The 23,935-nt window shown below is 37.4% G+C and overlaps 2 protein-coding genes across 3 annotated transcripts; both read left to right on the forward strand.

Moving 5' to 3' along the window:
- Nucleotides 1–6,505: 6,505 nt before the first annotated feature.
- Nucleotides 6,506–10,200, forward strand: LOC122306817 (5' exonuclease Apollo). Of its 2 annotated transcripts, XM_043119335.1 has the most exons (5): nt 6,506–6,944; nt 7,500–7,708; nt 7,973–8,080; nt 8,451–9,185; nt 9,750–10,200. In XM_043119335.1, exons 1-4 carry the CDS (start codon nt 6,653–6,655, stop codon nt 9,159–9,161), a joined length of 1,320 nt encoding a protein of 439 aa, XP_042975269.1. In that variant the 5' UTR covers nt 6,506–6,652; the 3' UTR covers nt 9,162–9,185; nt 9,750–10,200. The 2 variants fall into 2 exon arrangements, with proteins under 2 accessions (XP_042975269.1, XP_042975268.1); XM_043119334.1 differs by lacking the exon at nt 9,750–10,200 and having other exon boundaries at nt 8,451–9,456.
- A 1,642-nt stretch (nt 10,201–11,842) lies between these two features.
- On the forward strand, nt 11,843–14,574 carry LOC122307792 (G-type lectin S-receptor-like serine/threonine-protein kinase At2g19130). The gene has a single exon (XM_043120887.1). The coding sequence runs from the start codon at nt 11,976–11,978 to the stop codon at nt 14,457–14,459; it is 2,484 nt and encodes an 827-aa protein (XP_042976821.1). The 5' UTR covers nt 11,843–11,975; the 3' UTR covers nt 14,460–14,574.
- The last annotated feature ends 9,361 nt before the right edge of the window (nt 14,575–23,935 follow it).

The following is a 23,935-nucleotide window of genomic DNA, read 5'->3' on the forward strand; positions in this document are numbered from 1 at the left end:
ACTATGTCCTCACATGCTTGATGGTAATTTGTTACTGGAATGGAGGTTTGAGCCCCCACAATTTTAGCCCCCACAATACTTTATAAACTATTTCAAAACTATCTCTCTAACCTCTCTAAAAGTCTTGAACCACTTTATTGTAAGAGAAGCTCCTCCCTTGTAATGGACCCAAGCTTGACTAGAGAGAAAGAGAGAAGAAAGAATTGAGAGGAAGAAGACAATTGTGTTGAATAATCAAAGTTGAGGGATTTCCCTCCAAACACTGTATTTATACTTTCTATATCGTATTACAACATTCCAAAACCCAGTTTATTACAAAACGACAACATTCCAATTATTTATATGACAACTCATTAAGCTAAAATGACAACTTTCTATTTATTCCCTTCCCAATTACAACAAGACATCATTTCCTCTTTCCTTTAATAGCAACTGAACCTCTTTCCTTTAATAGCAACTGAACACCAACAGCTACTGTTGCTTCCTTTCTCTTCTGCATACAACACAGCCACAACCACCTTCCAACACCTTCTCAATCCCTAACATATCTTCCCCCTTTAGAGCACCTTGCCCACAAGGTGAGGAAATTGCTGCTGAAGCTTCCTGTAAGATTCCCACATGCAATCATCCACTCTAGCACCTTTCCATTGAACTAACACCTCAACCTCAGCTCTATTATTATTTTTAACACTTCTATGCTGCAAGATCTTCTCAGGTTGAGGTCTGAATTCCCCCTGCAAATCAGTTGGTGGCAAAGTAGACAAAAGAATAACATTGTCCCCAAGCTTCTTCTTTAAGCATAAGACATGGAAAACATGATGCACAAGAGAATTTGAAGGTAAATTCAATCTATAAACCACCTGACCCACTCTATGAGTAATCTAAAATGGTCCAAAAAACTAAGATGATAGTTTTAAGTTTCTTCCCACTGCCAGAGAATGCTGTCTATAAGGCTAGAACCTAAGATAGACCCAATCCCCCACTGAAAATTCTCTTTCAGTGCGATGCCTATCAAAATGGAACTTCATTCTGTCCTGAGCAATAGTTTTCCCCCCTTCAATGCGGCCATGATCTAATCTCTAGTCTTCAAAAGATTATCTATTGCTAGAGTACTGGTAATACTAGGAATGTAAAATTGAAGTCAAGTGGGAGGGATTCCATAAACAACCTCAAATGGAGTCAATCTTGTGAAAGAGTGAAAGGGGGAGTTGTACCACCACTCACTCAATGACAACCAATCAACCCATAATTTGGGCTTATCTCCTGTGAATGATCTTAGAAAGTGTTCCAAACACTTATTCACATCTTCGGTTTGACCATCACTTTGAGCTTGATAGACAGAAGAATAAGACAAATTAACCCCTTGCAATCGAAATAGCTCATTCCAAAATGAGCTAGTAAAAGTGGAACCCCTATCTGAAACAATGGTCTTTGGCATACCATGCAACTTAAAGACATTGTTCAGAAAGAGTGAAGCTACTGTAGCAGTTGTAAATGGGATGCTTCAAGGGCATAAAGTGAGCATATTTTGACAATCGATCTACTACCACCATGATGATTGAATAGCCTTTTGAAATAGGCAAGCCTTCAACAAAATCTATTGAGAGATCAGTCCACACTTGCTCATGTATTGGCAAGGGCTATAAAAAAAAAAACCTGCTGGAAGTACATTCTGCACCTTATTTCTTTGGCACACTTCACATTCATGAATAAACTTCTTCACATTAGCCTTCAAACTAGGCCAATAAAAATCCACTCGAGCTCTGTGTAGACACTTATGAAAACCAGAATGGCTAGTAGTTGGACTGGCATGAATATAATTCAAAATCTTCAACTTCAATGGTAGACAATCAAGTATATAAATCTTGCCTTTTCTAAACAAGATCCTATGTCTTAAACTGAAAGAAGGGTTGGAAGTTGCATCAAGCTATAAAGTAGAAATCAACTGCTGCACAAACTAATCTTCTTCATAAGCCATCTTCAAATCTACTAACCAAGTTGGAGTAGGAAATGATAAGGCAGCGAACTCACTAAGTTCTTCCTCTTTACCTTTTCTGGACAAGGCATCCGCCACCTTGTTCTCCACGTCTCTCTTGTACTCAATGGTAAACTCATAACCAAATAGCTTAGAAAGCCACTTTTGCTGAGAAATTGTGCCAATTTTCTGCTCCAACAAATATTTCCGACTATGATGGTTAGTTCTGACCACAAATACACTCCCCAAAAAGTATGGTCTCCACTTTTTGATAGCTAGCAATAAGGCTAGAAGATTCTTCTCATAAATGGATAAAGCCAAGTTTTTCCCTTTAATGCTTGGCTAAGAAAAGCAAAAGGCTTCTAGTCCTACATTAAAACTGCGCCAACTCCCTTGTCACATGGATCACACTCTATCACAAATACTTTAGAGAAATCTGGTAGGGGCAAAATAAGGAGGGTTAGTAACTGCAAATTTCAACTCATTAAAGGATTGAGTAGTAGTATCAGTCCAAGTGAGGCATCCTTTTTCAATGCAGTTAAAGGTGCCGCAATCTGGCCATAACCCCTTATGAATTTCCTGTAATAACCTGTCAACCCCAGTAAACCTCTTAATGACTTAAGGTTTTTGGGAATTGGCCAAGTAACCATGAAATCCAGCTTCTTAGGATTTGCCCTTACCCCATCCTTAGAGATCAAATGGCCCAAATACTCTATTTCATAGAAAGCAAACTTGCAGTTCGACTGTTTAGCATATAATTGAGGCTATTGAAGAGTCTGTAGCACAACAGTTAAATGCAACAAATGAAATGACATATCCTTGCTATAAACAAGTATGTCATCAAAGAATACTATGACAAATTGTCGAAGAAAAGGCCTGAAAACCTCATTCATAAGGCCTTGGAATGTTGAAGGGGTATTTGTAAGTCCAAATAACATGACAAGGAACTCATAATACCCTTCATGAGTTCTGAATGCAATTTTGTGCACATCCTCACTCCTCATACGAATTTGGTGGTAGCCAACTCTAAGATCCAACTTGAAAAAAATAGTTGAACCCAAAATTTCATCTAAGAGTTCATCAACAACAGGAATAGGGTATTTATCCTTGATTGTAGCTTCATTTAGGACCTTATAGTCAATGCACATTTTTCATGTGCCATTAGACTTCCTGACTAGCAAAATAGGAGAGGAGAATGGTGACTGACTTGGCCTAATTACTCCTGAGTTCAATAACTCCTTAACAATTTTTTTAATTTCTGGTTTTTTATAGTATGGATAACGATAAGGTCTCACACCAACATATGTAGCTTCTTGCTTCAAATGAATCTAGTGATTATGTGACCTGTTGGGTGGTAACCCTTTTGGCTCATCAAATACTCTATGAAATGCATTCAAAATCTGTACAACCTTCTCATTCCCCAAGGAATCAAACTCACTTACTACAAAAGAAACTAATTGCAATAATAAACTCTTCTTCCCACAACTAGAGGTTTTTCAGAAATTCCTTATCACCAATCAACTCAGTTTGAGAAGCTGTCAAGCCCTGAAAACAAATTCACTTCCCCTCATATGGGAACTTCATTTGTAATTCCATAAAGTCCCATAACACGGGCCTGATTGATGATAACCATTGCACACCGAAGACAGCATGACAACCCCCTAAGGACAAGGTAAAAAAATCCACCAGAAAAGGTACCCCTTGTATCTGCAGAGGCACTGCAGTACACTTCCCACTACTTTCAATGACTTGACCATTGGCTGCTTTGACTTGAAGAGATTGCTTCAATTGTACCACCAACTTGCATTGAGATGCCATGGCAGTATTCACAAAGTTTGCGAGTACTACTAGTGTCTATTAAGATGACTACTCTTTTCTTACCCAACTGACCCACAAGTCTCATATTTCTATGCCTTGAGGCCCTTACAATAGTTTGTAATGAAATAGAAGCTATCTCAATCTCATCCTCAATATCCATTCTTGTAACTTCACCAGTTGAATCAATGCCAACCTCATTTCCCATGTCTGCAATAAATTCCATTCCTTCTAATAAAAACAACTTTAACTTAAGGCACCTATGGCCTTGACGCAATTTCTCATCACAAAAGTAGCAAAGGACCTTCTTACGCCTTTCTTGCATTTGTGAATTAGAGAGTTTTTGAAAAGGAACTTTGGCTAGAGGTTGTGCCTTTGGTGCTACTAAAATAGAAGCAGTTTGTCCAGATTTCAACAAACTAGACTCTAGACTAAATTTACCAGAATTAGTAAATGATCCTCTCCAAGACTTTCGAAGGCTTAATACATATTGCTCTTGAATTTTAGCTAGGCCAAATGCATCATTTAGAGTTATAGGTTTAAGTAATTTCATAGGAAATCTGATATCATCACCCAATCCAATCAGAAAAAAACTAAGTTTGTTTTTCTCAGATATACCTCTGATTCTATTTGAAAGAATCTCAAATTCTACTTTATATTCCATAACTGTATTGACCTGTTTCAGGTGAGTTAGATCCTCCATAGGATCCTCATATGGAAAAGAACCAAACCGAATTTGAAGAGCTAAAACAAAGTCCTCTCAAGAGTGAAATGCTCTTGCCTCACTGCCATCCTCAAACTAGGTCAGTGCCGTCTCATCCAAGTGAAAAGAAGTGACAAAGACTCGTTGAATATGAGGAACCTGATGGTACATAAAATATTGATTAGCATAAGAAATCCAAGCTGAAGGAGTTCTGCCAGAAAACCAAGGAAACTCCAACTTAAGTCCTTTAATAAATCCTCTGTCATAACTCTCACGATGAGGAATCTCCCTGGAGCCTTCACGCATATCAACATTTTGCTGCATAGCTGGAGGTTCGTTATGATCTCTAGAAACGTTACAAGAAATCTATGAAATCTGTTGTAATAAGTCATGAAACTTCTTGTCTTGTGTCTATCTTTCAACCTTCGTAGCTTCCTGTTGCTTCAACAACAACCCAATTGCATCCTCAATTTTCTTTTGTTGTTGATCCTGCTATTGCCGTAAGTGATTCATTGAATCAACTATCTATGCATACGAACGTGTTCCTTTTGACATGGTTAATTGATACCAATTGTAATGGATCTAAGCTTGACTGATTCGAGATAGTCAATCTCTAGTAGGGGTAGAGAATATATAGAGAGAGAAGAAAGAATTGAGAGGAAGACGACAATTGTGTTGAATGATCAAAGTTGAGGGATTTCCCTCCAAACACTGTATTTATACTTTCTATATCGTATTAAAACGTTCCAAAACCCAATTTATTACAAAACGGCAACATTCCAATTATTTATATCACAACTCATTAAGCTAAAATGACAACGTTCTATTTATTCCCTTCCCAATTACAACACGACATTGTTTCCTCTTTCCTTTAATATATAGCAACTAAACACCAACGGCTACTGTTGCTTCCTTCCTCTTCTGCATACAACATAGCACCACAACCACCTTCCAGCACCTTTCCCCTTCACTCCAGCACCTTCTCGACCCCTAACATCCCTTCTCGTCATTTCTTTATTGGCATGTGTACAACAAACACTGCCCAACTTACTCGTTAGTCATTACTTTCATGTGATGAGGTGATACCTCATATTGATTAATAAGTGAAGGGTGGATGGTATATGTGATTCCATAATATTTAAGAAGAATAAATTCTTGTTTTGTATAAAGGTTCTAATTGACCTATAATTATATCATTAAAGAGTCTTTATAAAATATAGGTTTAGATGTGGCTTGACCTTGGGACTTTTTAAAATATAGGTTTAGCTAATGTTTTTGCCAATCACCAAGCATCACACGCACAGTATGACTCGAGTCCTCATGTCAAGAATTTTTAGATTTGAGTCATCTTGCCTAACCTTGTTAGCACAGAAGCCTCATGAGTACTCATTGTCATGTGTCTTTCCAATGAGTTTTACTGGTCATTGAAGATTCGGGGAAAAAGGGCGTGGAGATTTCCTTTGCCAATTCTGTAACAAATGATTGGAATATTTTTATTTTATGCAGTTTACCCTTTAAGTGACCATTAGTGTAAAAGTAGTGTTTTTTTTATTTAATTTTTTTTATCATTTTAAAATATTTTTAAAAAATATAAAAAAATATATCAAGACACTAAAAATTAATTCCTTAATTATTAAATATAAAAAAATCACTAAACAGTAAAATGGAGCGGTAAAAATTGAGCAGTATAATAGGTATTTTGTTTTTGTTTTTTTAAAAGAAAAAAAAAAGCGATTCACAATCTCATTTAACGAATCTACCAATTGGATTACAGAATCGTTATTTTAGAATTTTTTTTTGTTTATATTTTTATTTAATAGCTAAAAAAGTATTTTTTTAATTAATTTGTGTTTTTTTTAAATATTTAAGAGATTTAAAGAAATATTTGGAAAAAAAAAATTGCACCGAGACATCCCGGTGATATTCCTCTGCTGTGGGCCCGTGGGGGCGTAGCATCACCCAAAAAAATATATTTTAAACCTTTAATTCCCGCCACCACGTAATAATTTCAAGCGTTTCAGTTTTACGAAGTCGAAATTTCAAAAACAACCATCTTTCTCTACTTTAAAATAACAGAAACTCTCTGTGCTCCTCTCTCTCCGTCCACATCCCTGCGGTGACGGTCCTCCACAGCCTAAGAAACGCCGCCGTCGCATGCAATGGACAAGGGCCTTATCTCTGTGGATCGGTGGACGGGCTACAGCCAGGCCTACTTCTTGACTCACCTCCACTCCGACCACACCCAAGGCCTGTCCTCCACCTGGTCAAAGGGCCCAATCTTCTGCTCCCGCCTCACCGCCAAGCTCTTCCCCTTCAGGTTCCGGGACTTCAACCTCTCGTTGCTTCGTGTCCTCGATGTCGGCGTATGGCATTCCCTCTCTCTCGTCCCAACCTCCCCCGGTACGCAGTCCGTCGTCCAGGTCCTGGCCATCGACGCTCACCATTGTCCTGGTAAGTTTCACTATAGAAAGAGTAAAAATGAACAGAAGTAAGATTATAGTTGATGTCTTGGTTTAATTACTCACCACCTGCTTGGTTCAGGTTTTTAAAGAATAGAACCCCTTCTTTCGAGTACTTAAATTTATAATTAGATTACTTAAATTTATAATTAGATTTATGAGGTTATTGGATTTCTTTGCTTTATAGATTAGCTACATGTAAAGAAAAAATGAGTTCTTGTTAAGTTTTAACAATACATAGTAGTAGTTCATTCTTACTGATTATTAATTGGTGTGTCTCTGTGGCAAGTGCGCGCGCGCGTAGATTGTAGGCTGATGTGTATTTGTGCGTGCATGCGTGCCTATGTGTGCGGATTCTTCTTATTGTTGGATGATGCTTGTAATTTGTGCACATGTAAATGACTATCCTTTTTCGGGGATGCGATTTGGTTGCTAAATAGTTCATTTGGAAAATTGATTTTGTTTTGAACAGGGCACCTGGTTATAATGTTGAACCTAATTTGAAAATGGTTTTAGGATTGTTCATTTCTATATCCTTATTCAACAGGGGCAGTTATGTTCTTGTTCCGTGGAGATTTTGGTTGTTTGCTTTACACCGGTGATTTCCGTTGGGAAGCAACTAGTAAGAGGGCAGATATAGGGAGGACCATGCTCCTCAATGCTCTCAAGGATGACGTGGTCGACATTCTTTACTTGGATAACACATACTGCAATCCATCATACGCTTTTCCGTCTCGAGAAGTTGCTGCTCAGCAGGTGCACTCGCGGTCTCTCTAAGAGGTTCATTAGTTTAGCCTAGATCGTTTCGTAAAGTCTTATGCACTTTGCAGCTGCGTGTAAGTGAACAATGATGCTGATCTGTAGATGCAAGTAGTTTATTTTTATGTAGTAAAATTATCTTCTTCCTCTTCTTCTTGTTCTTTTTTTTTAATCAGATATCATATCAATTTATCCAAAAACATATCATAGTAATAAAAAAATTCTTGTTTTGCTAGTTAATCATTTGATGGCTCCTTACAGGTTGTCAGTATCATTGACTCCCATCCTGAACATGACTTCATTATTGGGATTGATTCTTTGGGGAAAGAAGATCTTTTGCTTCACATTTCTCGTGCACTTAAAATAAAGGTCTGTTCATTCCCTTTTTTCAGGAGGAGATTCTAGATTTCTATTTATGGATTACCATTATGGTCTCTGTAAAGTGCATGATGGACCATGATTCATATGCACCTAGAAGGAACTTCCACTTTGAAAATGACTGCAGAAAATAATATAACATTTTATCATCCATGTTGTAGCCTTTATGTTTTCTATAACATTTGAGCTGCGTCATTGATCATATGACTTCAAAGTTAAAAGTATGCCGATATTCTTATTTACCTTTTCCCCTATGCAAGTATCTACATATATATGTTGGAAACTGTATCCTTAATATTTTTTCTTCTGATTTGTTAGCTATTCATTTTTTCACTCTATTTTATTGTTTTCTTAATACAAGATTTGGGTGTGGCCAGAACGCTTGCAAACTATGCACCTTCTTGGGTTCCATGACATATTTACCACCAATACATCTCTTACCAGAGTGCGAGCAGTTCCTCGTTACAGTTTTAGCATTGAAACTTTAGAGGGACTGAATGCAATGCGCCCAACCATTGGTATCATGCCATCTGGTCTTCCATGGGTGGTGAAACCTCTTGACAGAGGTGACAAACTTTTTGGTTCTCTTTTGACTTCTCGTTACAACAAAAGCGAATGGAGTGGAAACAGTGGGAACTGCACTGATAAGCAAAATGGAGGTCTAGGTTATGTGGAAAGATTTCATGAGTACATTTATTCTGTTCCATACTCGGATCACTCATGCTTTGCAGAGCTGGAGGATTTTGTAAAACTTATCCAGCCGACCAGCATGAAAGGCATTGTCTCTTCATCTACTTGCTATGTTGATCCTCTGTACTATTTTGGCCGTCTTTGTGGAGCCAACCAACCAGCTCAAATGTTACATCACAAACATAGGAGAAAAGTGAGAGTTGAAAAAGTTCCAGCTGTCTGGACCAGGACTTCCTTTAGCAAGGGTGTTTCTGCTGAGTCAGAGTGGAAAAGAGGAAGAACTGTGAAGGTTAAATATTCGGGTATTCATTTGAGCAGGATGCGTGCGTTGAGACGAAGACAGTGCGGGGCAAAGTTAGTGGAAAATGACTGTCCTGATTGATTGTTCATTGTTGGCAGTGAAAAGGTGGTGTATCCAAAGGTTGGATGCAATTCAACTAGAGTTCGAAATTCCCCTGAAACTTGGGGTGTGGGAAAGGATATTTTTGTTCTTTCTCTCCCTCATATCCATTTTATTATTTTCATTGCATTCTGTGTAACATTGTAGGGCAAGATAAGAAGAAACTATTTCATGGCCCATTGCATTTCTGATCAAAATTGTCTGAGAAAGTACAATGCTGATAACTTGTTGATTAATGAAGAAATGTATTTGTATAAACACGAAACTATTCTTTTTCCATGATATTTTTAGCTACTTCTTTGTCCATTGTATTATCTGGGTTATTATTATTTTTATAAGTAAATTCTTATAATTTTGATTATTGAATTGAGAAGTTTGACAGGCTTTCAATAACAATTTGACAGACATGATTCTGCATGTTTAATGCCACTGTAAGTACCCATAATGTGGTTAGAAAGAGTCTTAATTATAGGCATCTTACATCCTAGATAGACATTATGAGATGACTGCACAGTTAATTATCTGTTTTGATTATAAATTTCTTTATATCTTCTTTTTGTTGGTTTTCAGGGATGATGCCCGAAACTCTCGTACTGTTAGTTTTATTCACTTAAGGCTTCAACAATCAAACTTGCGGTAAGTTAGTTTCAGCCATTCGGGTAGACAGTAGTGATGGTTGTTTGGTTTGTGGAGCCTGCTTTTGTTGGTGTCGGCCCAAATTGATGACTCGACCCGACAAGTCGAAGCAAAAGTTCACTCGAGCGAAGCTTGGACAGATAGTTTGCTCGACGCATACTCGACACTCCATTTGAGTGAAGCTCAAATAAAGAGTTTGTTCGATGCGTGCTCGACATGCTGCTCAAGCGAATAAAATAGAAGAGTGAAATTAGGATTTCTGTCTTGTGACACTATAAATATGTACTTAATGCGGGTTTTGAATGTTTTGAATAGTGAGATTTTGTCTCAAAGTGTATTTGTGATTTCCTAGCATAATAAAATCATCTGCAACTCTGTAAATGTAGATACTTGGCCAAAACGTTAATTTTGTATCGTGTGATTGTTTGCTTGTATTTACTATTACTTTGTTTGTCATAGTTGGTTTCACAACAGTGGTCTGATGGGGTATACGCTATACTGTATACATGGTTTCAGTGTTCTTTCAAAACTTTTCATGGACGGGAAAACAGGCCGATGGAAGCAACTCTGCACACAAAGACCCTCAGAACTTTTGGTCTCACAGCGGAATTCTCTTTCCACATGTATTCGCTCCAACTGGGCCTACCCATCTGGAATTGTTTCAACACTTTTGACGGACGAAAAGAAATGGCCGGTGGACAGAAAATAAAGCAAGCTCGTAGTGGCGACCGATGATTTTTCTAGTTGAAAATTTTGAATGGGTGTCATCTTTCAGCATTCCAAGCCATGGTCAATAGACTCAATACAGGACCTTGTAACATTCAGAGGGAGGATAGATTGCATGATGGGTGGAATTCTAGACGGTTTGGAATTTTCCGTAGTACGAGGTTGGGTAACTTTGAACATTCAATGCCAAATAACGTGTTACAGTTCAAAATTAGTTTCCCTGTAAACCTCATTGAACCCAATTGCTCAAAGCTCAAAGGGCACACGACACTTTTTCCGAGTGAAAATTATGTGCTTGAATTCCAACGCGGCGTGCTTATATTTCTGTCGTTTCTCAGCCAGATATTGCAGACCGTATTCCCAAGTCTGCTGCAAATTTATGCGGTTGTGACTGACTTCTTTCATTAGAAAAAGGCGACACAACCTTTCATTACCGTTGAATGATGCCTGTGATTTTTGTATTCACGACTCAGTCTTAAGATACATATGGCAAGTCTGGATTTATACCAAGTGAAGCTCCGTGAGCCTAAAAATGGGGCAACTTTGGAGGGGAAAATGGCCTTTGTGACTTGTGAAGTCTTTGGGGGATAAGGTCAAAGATTCATTCCACCCATAAAATAAGTGCTCGCATCTAAGGTCTTTCTACCTCAATTTTATATGTTATTACTGGCTCGTGACAACGACGGATCTAAATAATCGTCGATGCAATTTTGATGGAGGTTTGACATAGCAGAGATGACTAATAATGATTCTAGACGTTGAAGTCCACAAACTTGATGCTAACTCCGAGGTTGGGAGGGAATTGAAAATTTGAAAGCGTGTTCTTTGACTTGTCGCCCAGTGGGCAGTGGAGAATGATGCAAGGCGGGGGAGCTCTCGTGGGGCCCCAGTCTCCTCTGGATTATTCGAAGGGAAAAATGTTATATGTTTTTAAAATAATATTTATAAAAAATTTATTTGTCTATATGTTATTTATTGATATAAAAAAATTATAATATTTAAAATTTTTTAAAATTTGAGAAAATGAATTTTATAAGTAAAATAATAAATTAAATTCTTATGAAAATAATAAATAAAATTATAAGTACATATAATATTACTTTTAATTAGAAATATCAATATGTTATTTTGGGTAATTTTATTTTATTTTTTCTGAAAAATATATGCAAATTGTCAATTCCACAAATATCCCGAACTAGCAAACAATGAGATGTTCATTAGAGATCCTCAACCATGAAAGCAAGCCTTATGAGCCGAAGGGCATAGGGGTCTTGCTCGAGAAGGTTGGTTGACGTATCGGTGGACAACAGCTGCTATTAAACCTGCTCTAGCATGTCTGGCCATTTGAGCATCTAAACCCGTTCTTCTTCTTCTTCTGCAAAATTCTTATTCCTCAAAATATCTTTACCTTGTCTGCAAAATTTATTTGCAGCCATGGATGCCAAGAGGAATCCATGGCTCATGCTTTCTCTTCTGTTCCTCGGCTTCTCTGTCACCACTCATCTCTCCCTTGGAGCTGGCACCATCTCTGCAAACCAATCTCTCTCTGGAAACCAAACCATTGTCTCTGCACTTGAGTACTTTGTGTTGGGTTTCTTCACACCAGGTAACTCTTCGAAATCCTATATAGGCATTTGGTACGGCAAAGTCCCAAAACAGACCGTAGTTTGGGTCGCAAACAGAGATAAGCCTATCTCTGATACAAGTTCTTCTGTATTAAGAATCTCAGATGGTAATTTGGTTCTCCTCAACGAGTCTCAAATCCCAGTTTGGTCCACAAACTTGAGCTCCAACACCTCAAGTGCTGTAGAAGCTGTTCTTCTAGATGAAGGAAATCTTGTTCTTAGAGATGGGTCTAATTCCTCAAAACATTTATGGGAAAGTTTTGATCATCCAACTGATACATGGCTTCCTCGTGGTAAGCTTGGATACAACAACATTACCAAGGAAAACCAACGTCTCACTTCATGGAAGAATGAAAATGATCCTGCGCCGGGACTCTTCTCTCTTGAGCTTCAAGCAAATACCAGTTCATATTTCATTCTGTGGAATAGGTCTATTCCATACTATGATACTGGACCTTGGAATGGGAAGATTTTTAGTTACGTTCCTGAAATGAGGCTCAATTATATCTACAACTTCGAATATGTTAACAACACAAATAATAGTTACTTCACCTATTCTGTTTACAACAGTTCCATCATATCTCGGTTCGTGATGGACATTTCAGGTCAAATTAAACAACAGACATGGATAGTTAGCGGTTGGAACTTGTTTTGGAGTCAACCGAAAACACCATGTGAGGTTTATGCTATTTGCGGGGCTTTCGGTATCTGCAACGGAGGAAGCGAATCCTCTTGTAGTTGTTTGAAAGGGTTTGGCCACAAATCGCAGTATGAGTGGAACTTGAAGGATTATTCTGGTGGTTGCGTGCGGAAAACGCCCTTGCAGTGTGAGAATACCAGTCTTGCTAATGGACGGCAGGACAAGTTCTTTCCAATGATCAACATGGCATTACCTGAAAGACAACAATCTGTTTTGGTTGGAACTGCAGCAGAATGTGAATCAAGCTGCTTGAATAACTGCTCTTGCACTGCTTATGCCTACGAGACTAATAACTGTTCAATTTGGATCGGGGATCTGTTGAATCTGAAGCAACTCACAACAGGTGATCATAATGCAAGGATTCTACATCTCAGACTGGCAGCTTCAGAGGTTTCAAGTCATGAAAATAATGAGGGAACAATTGTCGGTGCTGTTCTGGGTTCAGTAGCAGGGGTAGCAATTCTCTTTGGTCTTCTTGTGTTTGTAATCCTTAGGCGAAGGAAGAGAGCTGTCGGAATAGCGAAATCAATAGAAGGTTCTTTGGTGGCATTTGGGTACAAGGACTTGCAAAATGCCACCAAGAATTTCTCGGAGAAGTTGGGAGGTGGGGGTTTTGGTTCAGTTTTCAAAGGGACATTACTTGATTCAAAATTGATAGCAGTGAAGAAACTTGAAAGCATCAGCCAAGGAGAGAAGCAATTCCGCACAGAAGTCAGCACAATTGGGACAATCCAACATGTAAATCTAGTCCGGCTTCGTGGGTTCTGCTCCGAGGGGACTAAAAAGTTGCTGGTGTATGATTTCATGCCAAATGGATCTTTAGAATCTCATCTTTTCCATGGAAAGAATCCTGAGGTTTTGGACTGGAAAACAAGATACCTCATTGCTCTGGGAACAGCCAGAGGATTGGCTTATCTCCATGAGAAGTGCAGAGAGTGCATCATACACTGCGACATAAAGCCCGAAAACATTCTTCTTGATGCTGAGTTTTGTCCAAAAGTGGCAGATTTTGGCCTGGCAAAGCTGGTCGGGCGGGAGTTCAGCCGAGTCCTGACAACCATGAGAGGCACCAGAGGTTATCTTGCTCCGGAGTGGATCTCAGGGGTGGCCATCACAGCCAAGGCTGATGTTTACAGCTATGGAATGATGCTTTTTGAATTTGTCTCCGGAAGGAGGAACGCTGAGCCATCTCCTGATGGCAAAACTAAATTCTTCCCATCTTGGGCTACAAACCTTATGACTGATGGGGGTGATATCTTTAGCCTTCTAGACCCCAGGTTGGAGGGAAATGCTGGTGTAGAAGAGGTCACAAGGGTTTGTAGGGTTGCTTCTTGGTGCATCCAAGATGATGAAACTAGTAGGCCATCAATGGGTCAGGTAGTTCAGATCCTTGAGGGAGTTTTGGATGTTAACCTGGCCCCAACTCCAAGATCTCTCCAAGTGTTTGTGGACAACCAGGAGGACATAATTTTCTTCACTGAATCATCCTCAAGCCAAAATTCACAAGCACGGAGCAATACCTCAACTTCTTCTCCTCAGTCGAAGACTGCCAAGTCATCAGCAAGCTCAAAGTCTGAAGCGCAGGCCGAATGACAACTTCGTGAGCTCTTAAATACGTGGTTAAGTTGCAATTCGTATTCTGCAATTTTTACTTTGTATCGTAAGGTAACTGTTATATGAAATAAATTTCATATTATCTGTTGATAAAGTTTTGGATATGTTTATAAGATTAAAATAAACATCTCTCTTAAAATTAATTTCATATCAAAATTAATTTTATGAAATAAGTTAGATTCATTTATAAGGACGGATCTCAGTCTCCTTTGGACGCCAGCTGCTTCAACCGCTCGCCGGTTGGCTATCCGACCAAATTATACTGTTTTGATATTTTTTTTTAATAAAAAACTTTTTGTCTTCATTTCGAGACTTTCAACCTCAGATCATACGCATTAAAGCACCGCCCTACAGGCATCCTCCCATCGGGAGTCTCGTGGCGTCCAACTCTAAACCCCACCTCGCCACAAAACACCTCAAATTTTGAAAGCGTGTGGGGGTCCATGAACCGCCAACAACGTGGGGCTTACAGACTCCTTGTGTCTCATTGTTTTGTTTTGTTTTTTTTTTATTTTATTTTTATGTCAGGATTAGGCTAGTTTGATTATTAAGTAAGTATAATTTTAAGTTGAATTTAATATTTAAATATTTAATTATTAAATTTATTTCAATTTAAAATCTCTGTACATGTAAAATTTATAATTTTTTTTAACTTTTAACACTTTTTTATTTTTTGAAATTTTAATCTTTTTTAAATTTTCATAAATATTTTTAAATTTATTTTAACATTTAAACATATATAAATTCATCTTAGATTGACTTCATATAACTTATTTTATTAATTTAACTCACTTCTATTTATAAAGAATTCAATTTAATATCCAAACGCATTCATACGCTTCTTTCTCCCAGAGTCTAAAGAAGATATTTATAATATGTATAAATGTTGAGAAAATCTATTTTTCATTTCAATTTTTATTATGATCACATTATCTCATATCTTATAATATGTCATGATAAGTTTAAAAATAAAATATAATTAATAATTTCAAATCATCTAATATTATATTATGATATGATAAAAAAATAATAATAATTTAAATGATGAGTAAAATTTTTCCTAAATATTATATAATTTTTTTTTAAAAAAGATAAATATAAGATTTAAAAAAAAACTTAATTTTTTAACAATAAACCTTTTTTATTATTTTAAAAAATTGTACGACAGCCAGGTCTTATAATTTGAAATTATTTATAATTAGAAATTTAGAAGTTATAAATAGTACTCTTATAGTATGTACCCTTCACAGCCCAAAAAATATTGCGGGAGAACGGCAGCCAGGTCTAAATACGAAATGGACTAGTACACATCCTAGCTAGCTGTGTTGATAGATTTTTCTTCGGCCGACAAAACTGCCTTTAATTATGATGGTCCTTTCTGGGCTACTAGTTGAGATGTTATGGGACTATAATCGTTATTAGAATCTATTTTTCGATTGTTTTTATTTTATGCACAGTAATGGTTATTTAGGGATGTAATTTGTTGGTGTTTCCCATCTCTTGCTACTGTAGTTTTTTAATCTAAATTACTCATAAAAAATTAATTTTTCCATCATAGTAGACCCACTTCGATAGTGTTTTAGGTATATAAAAAAGTTTTGTAAATAAAATAACATATATTAAACACAAATTTATGTAAAAAATAAAAAATAAATTCCGCTTATTAATAATTGTTTTTAATCTTATTGGAACATTCTCCACATTTCTATATATATTTTATGAAAAAGGAATCATTTGTTATAGATTGAAAGATTGTAATATCCTTGACTATTTAAAAACTTCATATCATTCACTTCTCTTTATTTTCTTTTGTATTACAAATGATCATCAAGACACTATTTTTAGCTCCATTATCGTTTATTGTATCAACCAAGTCACATGTATAACAAACCATTATATGCACAACAAAATCATGTGTACAATAAACCTTCAAATGCACAACAAACCCATAGTTTATTATGCTAACCAAATGACACCTACAATTAACACAAAAATGTGTAGTCTACATGGTCATCCACCAAATGTATATATTTATAACACTCCCTCTTAGATGACCATTCATGCGTTTTATATCTAGTGATCTATATAAATATGTAGTTAATCATGCATACCCAAACTCTTTGTAATCATCAAGCTAATAAAAATCTTAATATAATTTCATCAACTTCAGGAGCATATTAATATATGGTTTCTGCGAGAAACCAAGTTGTGATTTATGTTCCACATCTCCATTTCCTTTGTACAAGTACCTTATAATATTCAACATGCATCACCCCTTAGGTGTTTCGACTACAGGTCTATATATATATACACACACACATATATATATATGTAAAACATTTTAATGATGATATTAATTTTGCATGAATTGTTTCTTTCTATTTTGACCAATATTTCTACGTCGATATTAATGATTTCTTTGTTTATTTTTCATCATCACTTCTGGTGGGATCAAATGAAAATATGTTGTCAGTAATAATTTTTATTTCTATCAAATAACTCTATCTTATTTACATAAGGTATAGAGATCTCGTTATTTTAGGAATAATTTCATCTTCAAAATATAACTCTTCGGGAGATACTCTTTAGAAGTTTCATCTTCAAGGGGATTACTTTTTAGAAGTCTCCTCTTTAGGAGATTTTATTCGAGAATAATTTTATATAAAAAGTTTGGATGGATCTTGTAGTTCTTATTGTAAGTTTTGTGAGTACGATCTCTTCAGCAGTACCGATTTCTTTTCTTTATGTTTTTCTCTTTTGCGATGTTTTATCCATTGTATCAATAGGTCTTGACACTTTTAGGTTGTTTTATGTTCATTTTACTACTAAATTTCTTAATAGTCTTACAGAGACTTCAATCCTCGCACGGATATTAGCCGCTAGAATATGAGACCCTTTTATCTTCTTGCACTTGTCAATTAATTTACAATGAATGATCATTTGCACTTTCAGTTTACATAAATTTATATGATAATTAAGATAATGTCGAGTTGTTTTATCTTATTTGTTTTGGTGCTTCAGGTAATTTTTTCTCCCCCTCATGATGGAAAGACTTTATAGTGAAAAGATCTTTTAATTTTTTAATGGACTTCCATATGAAAATTACTCGACTTATCAAAATTGATTTCAGATGATCAATTTAATCATGAAAAAGCATAAAAATATTTTAAATCATAGCACTTCTGATGCATCACAATATTTGATTCAATAGTTATATAATATAATCTCAAAGAAAAAGTTAGCAATTTTTCCAATATGAGTTTCTGACTCGAAATCATAGAAATAATATAGAAGATATTCATTACTGCCTTCATTGATAGTTTCAACATGATAACCATTATGACAAATCTCTTTAAAATTTAGTAAATTTTTTCTAGATTTTGAAGAATACAAAGTATCAACAATACCAAATTTTGTTTCTTTTAATGACATGATATTAGCTATTCCAAAGCCTTCATTTAGGTTAGATGAACCGAATATTGTATAGACGTTGGCTTTATTTAAAGTTAAATATTGAAAGTATTTCTTATACTTAATTATTGTGTATTATGAAACTATCTTCTATGCACTGATCTTCATCGCTAGTTTTGAAATTAATCAATGCACCAATAGAACTTAGATATGCTTATAAACAAAAGTATGTATAAAACATTATTAATACCAAAGAAAGTTTAACAAGATGTATTAAAAGATAACAATTTAAACATAATGCGATTACAGTTTATATGATCTTTTGAATCATTGTGATTGGCAAAATTCAATTCTCTTTTTCCTTTTTCCTTTTTGGATATTTGATATAGATTCACCAAATGTTTGAGCATATGACAGGTATGTGACTAATGCCTATTCATGCCACACCTATTTCTTTATAGCCTTATTTCAAGCCTTTGTTTCAAGTCTATTTCTTCATATCATGGTTCCACTTCTAGTAGCATAGAGCATTTTTCTTTGAGAAATTTTGAGTATGCTTCCCATGATTCCAATAGTGTTTTTTTCTACCATGTCCACATCCATAACCATTATTTCCTATATTATTATAAAATGAGGTTTAATTCGCTTCAGGTAATGAGGAAGAACAGGTTGGGCGGGACTGGTGATTTTTCATTAAAAGCTCACAATTTTGTTCAGCAAATAAAAGACAAGATATTAGTTGAGAATATCTTGTGAACTTTCACACTTGATATTGCTACTGCAGGAGTACATTTGAGGCATAAATATGATATATTTCATTTCAAACATATCCTCTTTAGTAGTCTTTTTCTCTACACAATTTTAGTTGTATAATTTTAGATTCATCAAGCTCCTCACAATTTTCATTGTACCTTGCATTAGCATTTTCATAATTTCAATTATGCAACTTCAGATGCATTGCTTTTGAGAGATTACGGTCTTCTAGTATACTTATCTCATTTCTAAATAATCCCATAAAATCAATGGAACTTTTATTGTGAGGTAATTGATAAATTTATTACTTTAGGGCGATCTTTCAGGGATGCTCTATTTTATTTTTAAGATTCACTCAACAAGATGAATCTTAGCATCAATGATCCATGATGGATAATTGTTGCAATAAATATAAGGGCAACAAACTTGACTTTTGTAAGACTTGACAGGATCTATAACAAAATTTACCACAGATATAATTGGTATACAAACTATGGGAAAATTGATTCGCCATAGATAATAATAATTAGGCGGTATAATTGACCATATGCATAATGTTAGGGGGATTTTCCTTAAAGGTGCTAGCCCAGCCCAATTCATGGCAACACTATCTAGGAATAGGCTGAAGCTTGTTTGGACCCTCGTTAACCCACCTGGGAAGCCCTTGGTCCGGTATAGCATGGGCCGAGCTGACGGGTCAAGTCGGCTAGCACTTAGAGGACCGGACCTCCCATTTTCTAGACATAGAGCACAGAACACGCCACCTTGATGAAACTCTACGTCCAAGCACTCCCTCTACTATGGTGGCCATGCTGCTTAATTATCCATGCCAGGGAGCCACGTCATATTAAATGAGCACTGTCAAGGGGTATCTTCCAGCTCAGTCGTAGGGCATGGCTCGCTAACCCCAAATGCAGGTATAAGAGCGGCCTTCCAAGCATCGGATTATAGGTTGGAACTCACTAGACTCTCCATAAGATTTTCTTCCCTCTAAAATCTCTCGCTAAATTAAGCATCAAAGGCTCTATTCGGCCACCCCCTCAATCGCTGGACCCTGGAGTATTTCACTGTGTGCATTAATAGCTTGAAGACCCGAGTCACCGAGGACCTGGCCCAAAGGTGTATGAAACACATCATTAATATTTGGCTCCGTTTGTAGGATTCGAAAAACTAAAAAAGTCAAATGTGTTCTTCGTACGCTCACTAGAACCCATCCTTGGAAGGCTCAGAGGACGGATAGAACACTGAAGCTAGTAAGCACCAAGGGGATGACTACGAAAGAGAGAAGACAAGAAAGAACACGGGCGATGATGCAGTGCGAGACAAGCAAAAAACTGGAGAACAGTTGAGAGGGAGTTTGAGTTGAGCCGCTAGGAAGGGAGGCGTTTACAGATCCCCCACCGATTCTAGAATGCATCCCTGCAGAAAGTGAAACAAGAGATGAACATATATTGAAGAAGGCAGAGGCAAACAACCCTTGGGAAATGATCCTGCTGGACCATAGCTGAATGGGAGCAACTGCTAGGATCGACACCAAAATGACCACTAACATGAGAGAAGCGCTACAACAACTACTTATAGAGCACTGAGACATCTTTGCATGGAGTCACGAGGATATTCTGGGGATAGATCCAGCCATCATGCAACATAATCACTTAAGCGTAGACCCCAAAGCTAGGAGCTTATGGTAGAAGTGTAGAAACTCCAGTGCGAAGAAAAATACCACCATTACAGTAGAAGTTAATTGGCTGCCTGTGATGAGATTTATACAAGAAGCACATTACCCGAAGTGGTTGTCCAACATGGTGCTGGTGAAAAAGCCCAACGACAAGTGGAGAATGTGTGTGGACTTCATGGATCTAAACAAAACATGCCCCAAGGATAGTTTCCCATTCCCCTGCATTGACCTCATTGTGGATTCAACAGCTGGCCATCGTATGCTAAGCTTTATGGATGTCTGCTCGGGGTACAATCATATTCGTATGAGTCCCAGTGACGAAGAGAAGAAGTCATTCAACACCAATCGGGGACTATACTGTTATTCCGCCATGCAGTTTGGTCTGAAGAGTGTGGGGGCCACTTGCCAACAACTGGTCAATCGACATTTTAAAGCCCAGATCAAGAGGAATATGGAGATATATGTGGACGATTTGCTAGGACGATTTGCTAGTCAAGAGCGAGGACTCGATGCAGCACTTAAGCAATCTTCGAGAAGCCTTTACAGTCTTGACATGGTACAAAATGAAGGTAAATCCAGCCAAATGCACGTTTGGGGTGGAATTAGGAAAATTTCTCAAGTTTGTAGTATCGGAGAGAGGAATCGAGGCCAACCCCAAGAAAGTAAACGCTGTCTTGGACATGTCTCCCCACTAGATCATAAGCGAAGTGCAAAAATTCATTGGTTGATTGGCGACCCTCAACCAGTTCGTGTCATGATCAACAGACAAGTGCTTGCCTTTCTTTAGAGTGCTGCAAAAGGCTCAAGATTGGAATGAAGAGTGTGACACAGTGTTCGTGTTGCTTAAGCAGTATTTGACCAATCCTCCATTGCTTAGTCAGCCCCAGTGTGGAGAAATTTTAATCCTGTATCTATATGTTTCCCCACAAGTAGTCTCTTTAGCTTTGGTGCGGGACAACGACGAAATCCAAAGACCGGTCTACTATGTCAGTCGAGCATATAGAGGAGCGAAAGTTATGTACCCTCGCATTGAGTAGCTTGCTTTCACACTAATAATAACCATCTGCAAGCTCCGACCATACTTCCAGGTGCACCCGATCAAGGTCATCATAGAAGCCCCTCTAAGGAAGGCCTTACAACACCCAAACGCCTCAGGTTGCCTCACTAACTGGGTTGTGGAATTGAGTGAATTTGACATCGAGTACGCTCCACGCAACTACCTAAAAGGACAGGTCTTGGACAATTTTGTCGTGGAATGCACTGGCTTCGTCAGCAAGGAAGGATATGCACCACCTGTGAAGCCCTGACAAGTTTTCGTTGCCTCTTGTCGAGCTAGGGGGAGTTGGGGTGCATATTATCACAAACAAGGGCAAAGAGCATGACTATGCCATCAAATTGACGTTCAAGACTACAAGCAGCGAGACAGAGTATAAGGTGCTCTTCCTTGGCATGATTATAACAAAGTCCCTGGGCACCTAGGAAGTGAAGGTCAAAGCAGATTCCTAGGTACTAGTTAACTAGGTGTAAGGAGAATTCATAGCAAAGAGTGAAAAATTCAAAAAGTATCTGACATTGATATAGATTGAACGCGCTCGCTTTCAACACTTCCAGGTACAGGGGATCGAGCAGGAAGCCGAGAACGATAAGGCAGACAGATTGGCAAGGATAGCATCTGAGCAGGAAGCCGCACCAATACCAGAATCAACCATCCTTAGGACCGTTGAGGTGCTAGCCGTGGGGATCGAGCCACTTGAAGTAGAACTGGGCGCGCCCGAGTGGGCACAAGACATCTTGTGGTATTTGAATGATGGCGTAGTTCCCAACAGTAGGGAAGGGGAGAGGAAAGTGAGAAATCAAGTGGCAAAATATACCATGATTGACGGAGTGCTATACCGCAGAGGATAGAGTGCGCCCCTATTAAGATGCATCTCAAGCGAGCAGGCCTGACAACTGCTGGCTGAAATACACAAGGGGATATGCGATGACTACGCTGGGGGAAGGATACTAGCAGGAAAGGCAATGCGAGATGGTTACTACTGGCCACACGCTCTAAAAGATGCTGAGGAGTATGTGCGAAAGTGTAGGAAATGCCAGGAGTATATGAGAATCATCAATCGCTTGCCAAGGGAGTTAGTACCAATAACCTTACCCTGGTCATTCACCTAGTGAGGGGTCAACTTAGTGGGCCCCCTCCCTCTGGGAAAAGGCAGCGTAAAGTTTGTAGTGGTAGTGGTGGATTACCTTACCAAGTGGATCGAGGCCGAAGTGTTGGCGACAATTTCAACTAGTAACATCACCCACTTCCTATGGAAGAGCATCACTGCAGGTTTGGAGTGCCTCGTAGCATTATATCAGACAATAGGAGGCAATTCGACTTCGACCATTATCGAGATTGGTGCTAAGACTTGGGAATTAAATTTCGATACTCCTCCCCAGGTCACCCCCAATCAAATGGTCAAGTGGAAGCAACCAATAAGACCTTGCTGTGAATATTGAAGAAAAAATTGAGCAATCAGAAAGGAGCCTAGGCGGAAGAACTTCCAGTTGTTTTGTGGGGCTTATAGGACAACCGTGAGGACGCCAACAAGGGAAACCTTGTTCTCCTTGGTGTATGGTCACAAATCCATGCCACCAATTGAGGTTGATATCCCTACTTATCGAGTACACCACTGCGAGTAGCGCTCCAACGACACCCCAAACTAGTTTTTTGCTAATCCTTGAACAAAATAGTGAAAATTAATTTAGATGAATAATGCATAAACCTCGAAATTCAAAAAAAAATAATCAAATATAATTCTGAATTATCACAAAATAGGACCCATGACTACTCAACACAAGGTGCTATATCCACAAAGACATTCTCAACATTTTTTTTTTCACATAGAATTGAGGCAAAAGTCTCAGAACTTGAATGTGTGTGTGGCTAAACAATTGTGTGTTCCTCATTAATAACCATGATTTATCATAAGATTTTCAACCTTAAAATTAATCATTTATGATTCTAACTACTTCAAAGCCCAAGAGACTACAATTTTCACGCCAACTCTGTTTAAAGGTTGAAGATTTAACCCCTAAAGTTTTAGGTAACTGTTTCTAACCCTTTATTTATGATTCTTTTCTTCTCTTTTTTCTTCCTTTTTTTTCAAATCTTTTTTTCGTATTCTTTTTTCTTTTCTTTTTTTTTTTCATTTGAAAAAGTCTCGGTAGTCTTACAATTTACTTCTCCTGTATTAAATCAATGAATATTAATGAGAAACACTACAAGTGCAAGCATGTGCAAAATGTTCTTTCAAAATTTGTCATTCATTTTATATAAATCATACCAATTCTCGTATTAATAAATATAGCATCCCGGTGTTTAAATTCACTTATCAACAAAATATGATGCATCATAAATCATGCGATATGCTTAAGATTGAAAATAAATTTTCACAAAATAATTTCACTCAACTACTCCACCAAGATGCTCAAATTTTACAAAATGCTAGAAGTTGAGTGTGTGTCAATCATGTGTATATTAGTGCATATCGCATTAAGGCAAAATATTGTTTCTCACATGCACACACGCTAATCATCTTTTTTTTTTTTCCTTTTTTCTGGTTTAAAAATTAAT

The sequence above is a fragment of the Carya illinoinensis genome, chromosome 4 (genome assembly GCF_018687715.1).
Source record: "Carya illinoinensis cultivar Pawnee chromosome 4, C.illinoinensisPawnee_v1, whole genome shotgun sequence".
Classification (NCBI taxonomy): domain Eukaryota; kingdom Viridiplantae; phylum Streptophyta; class Magnoliopsida; order Fagales; family Juglandaceae; genus Carya; species Carya illinoinensis.

Coding starts and splice junctions, on each gene's coding strand:
- LOC122307792 (XM_043120887.1), top strand. CDS start 11,976: ATGGATGCCAAGAGGAATCCATGGCTCATGCTTTCTCTTCTGTTCCTC.
- LOC122306817 (XM_043119335.1), top strand. CDS start 6,653: ATGGACAAGGGCCTTATCTCTGTGGATCGGTGGACGGGCTACAGCCAG. Junction 7,709..7,972: donor GAGAAGTTGCTGCTCAGCAG/GTGCACTCGCGG, acceptor GGCTCCTTACAG/GTTGTCAGTATCATTGACTC. Junction 8,081..8,450: donor CTCGTGCACTTAAAATAAAG/GTCTGTTCATTC, acceptor TCTTAATACAAG/ATTTGGGTGTGGCCAGAACG.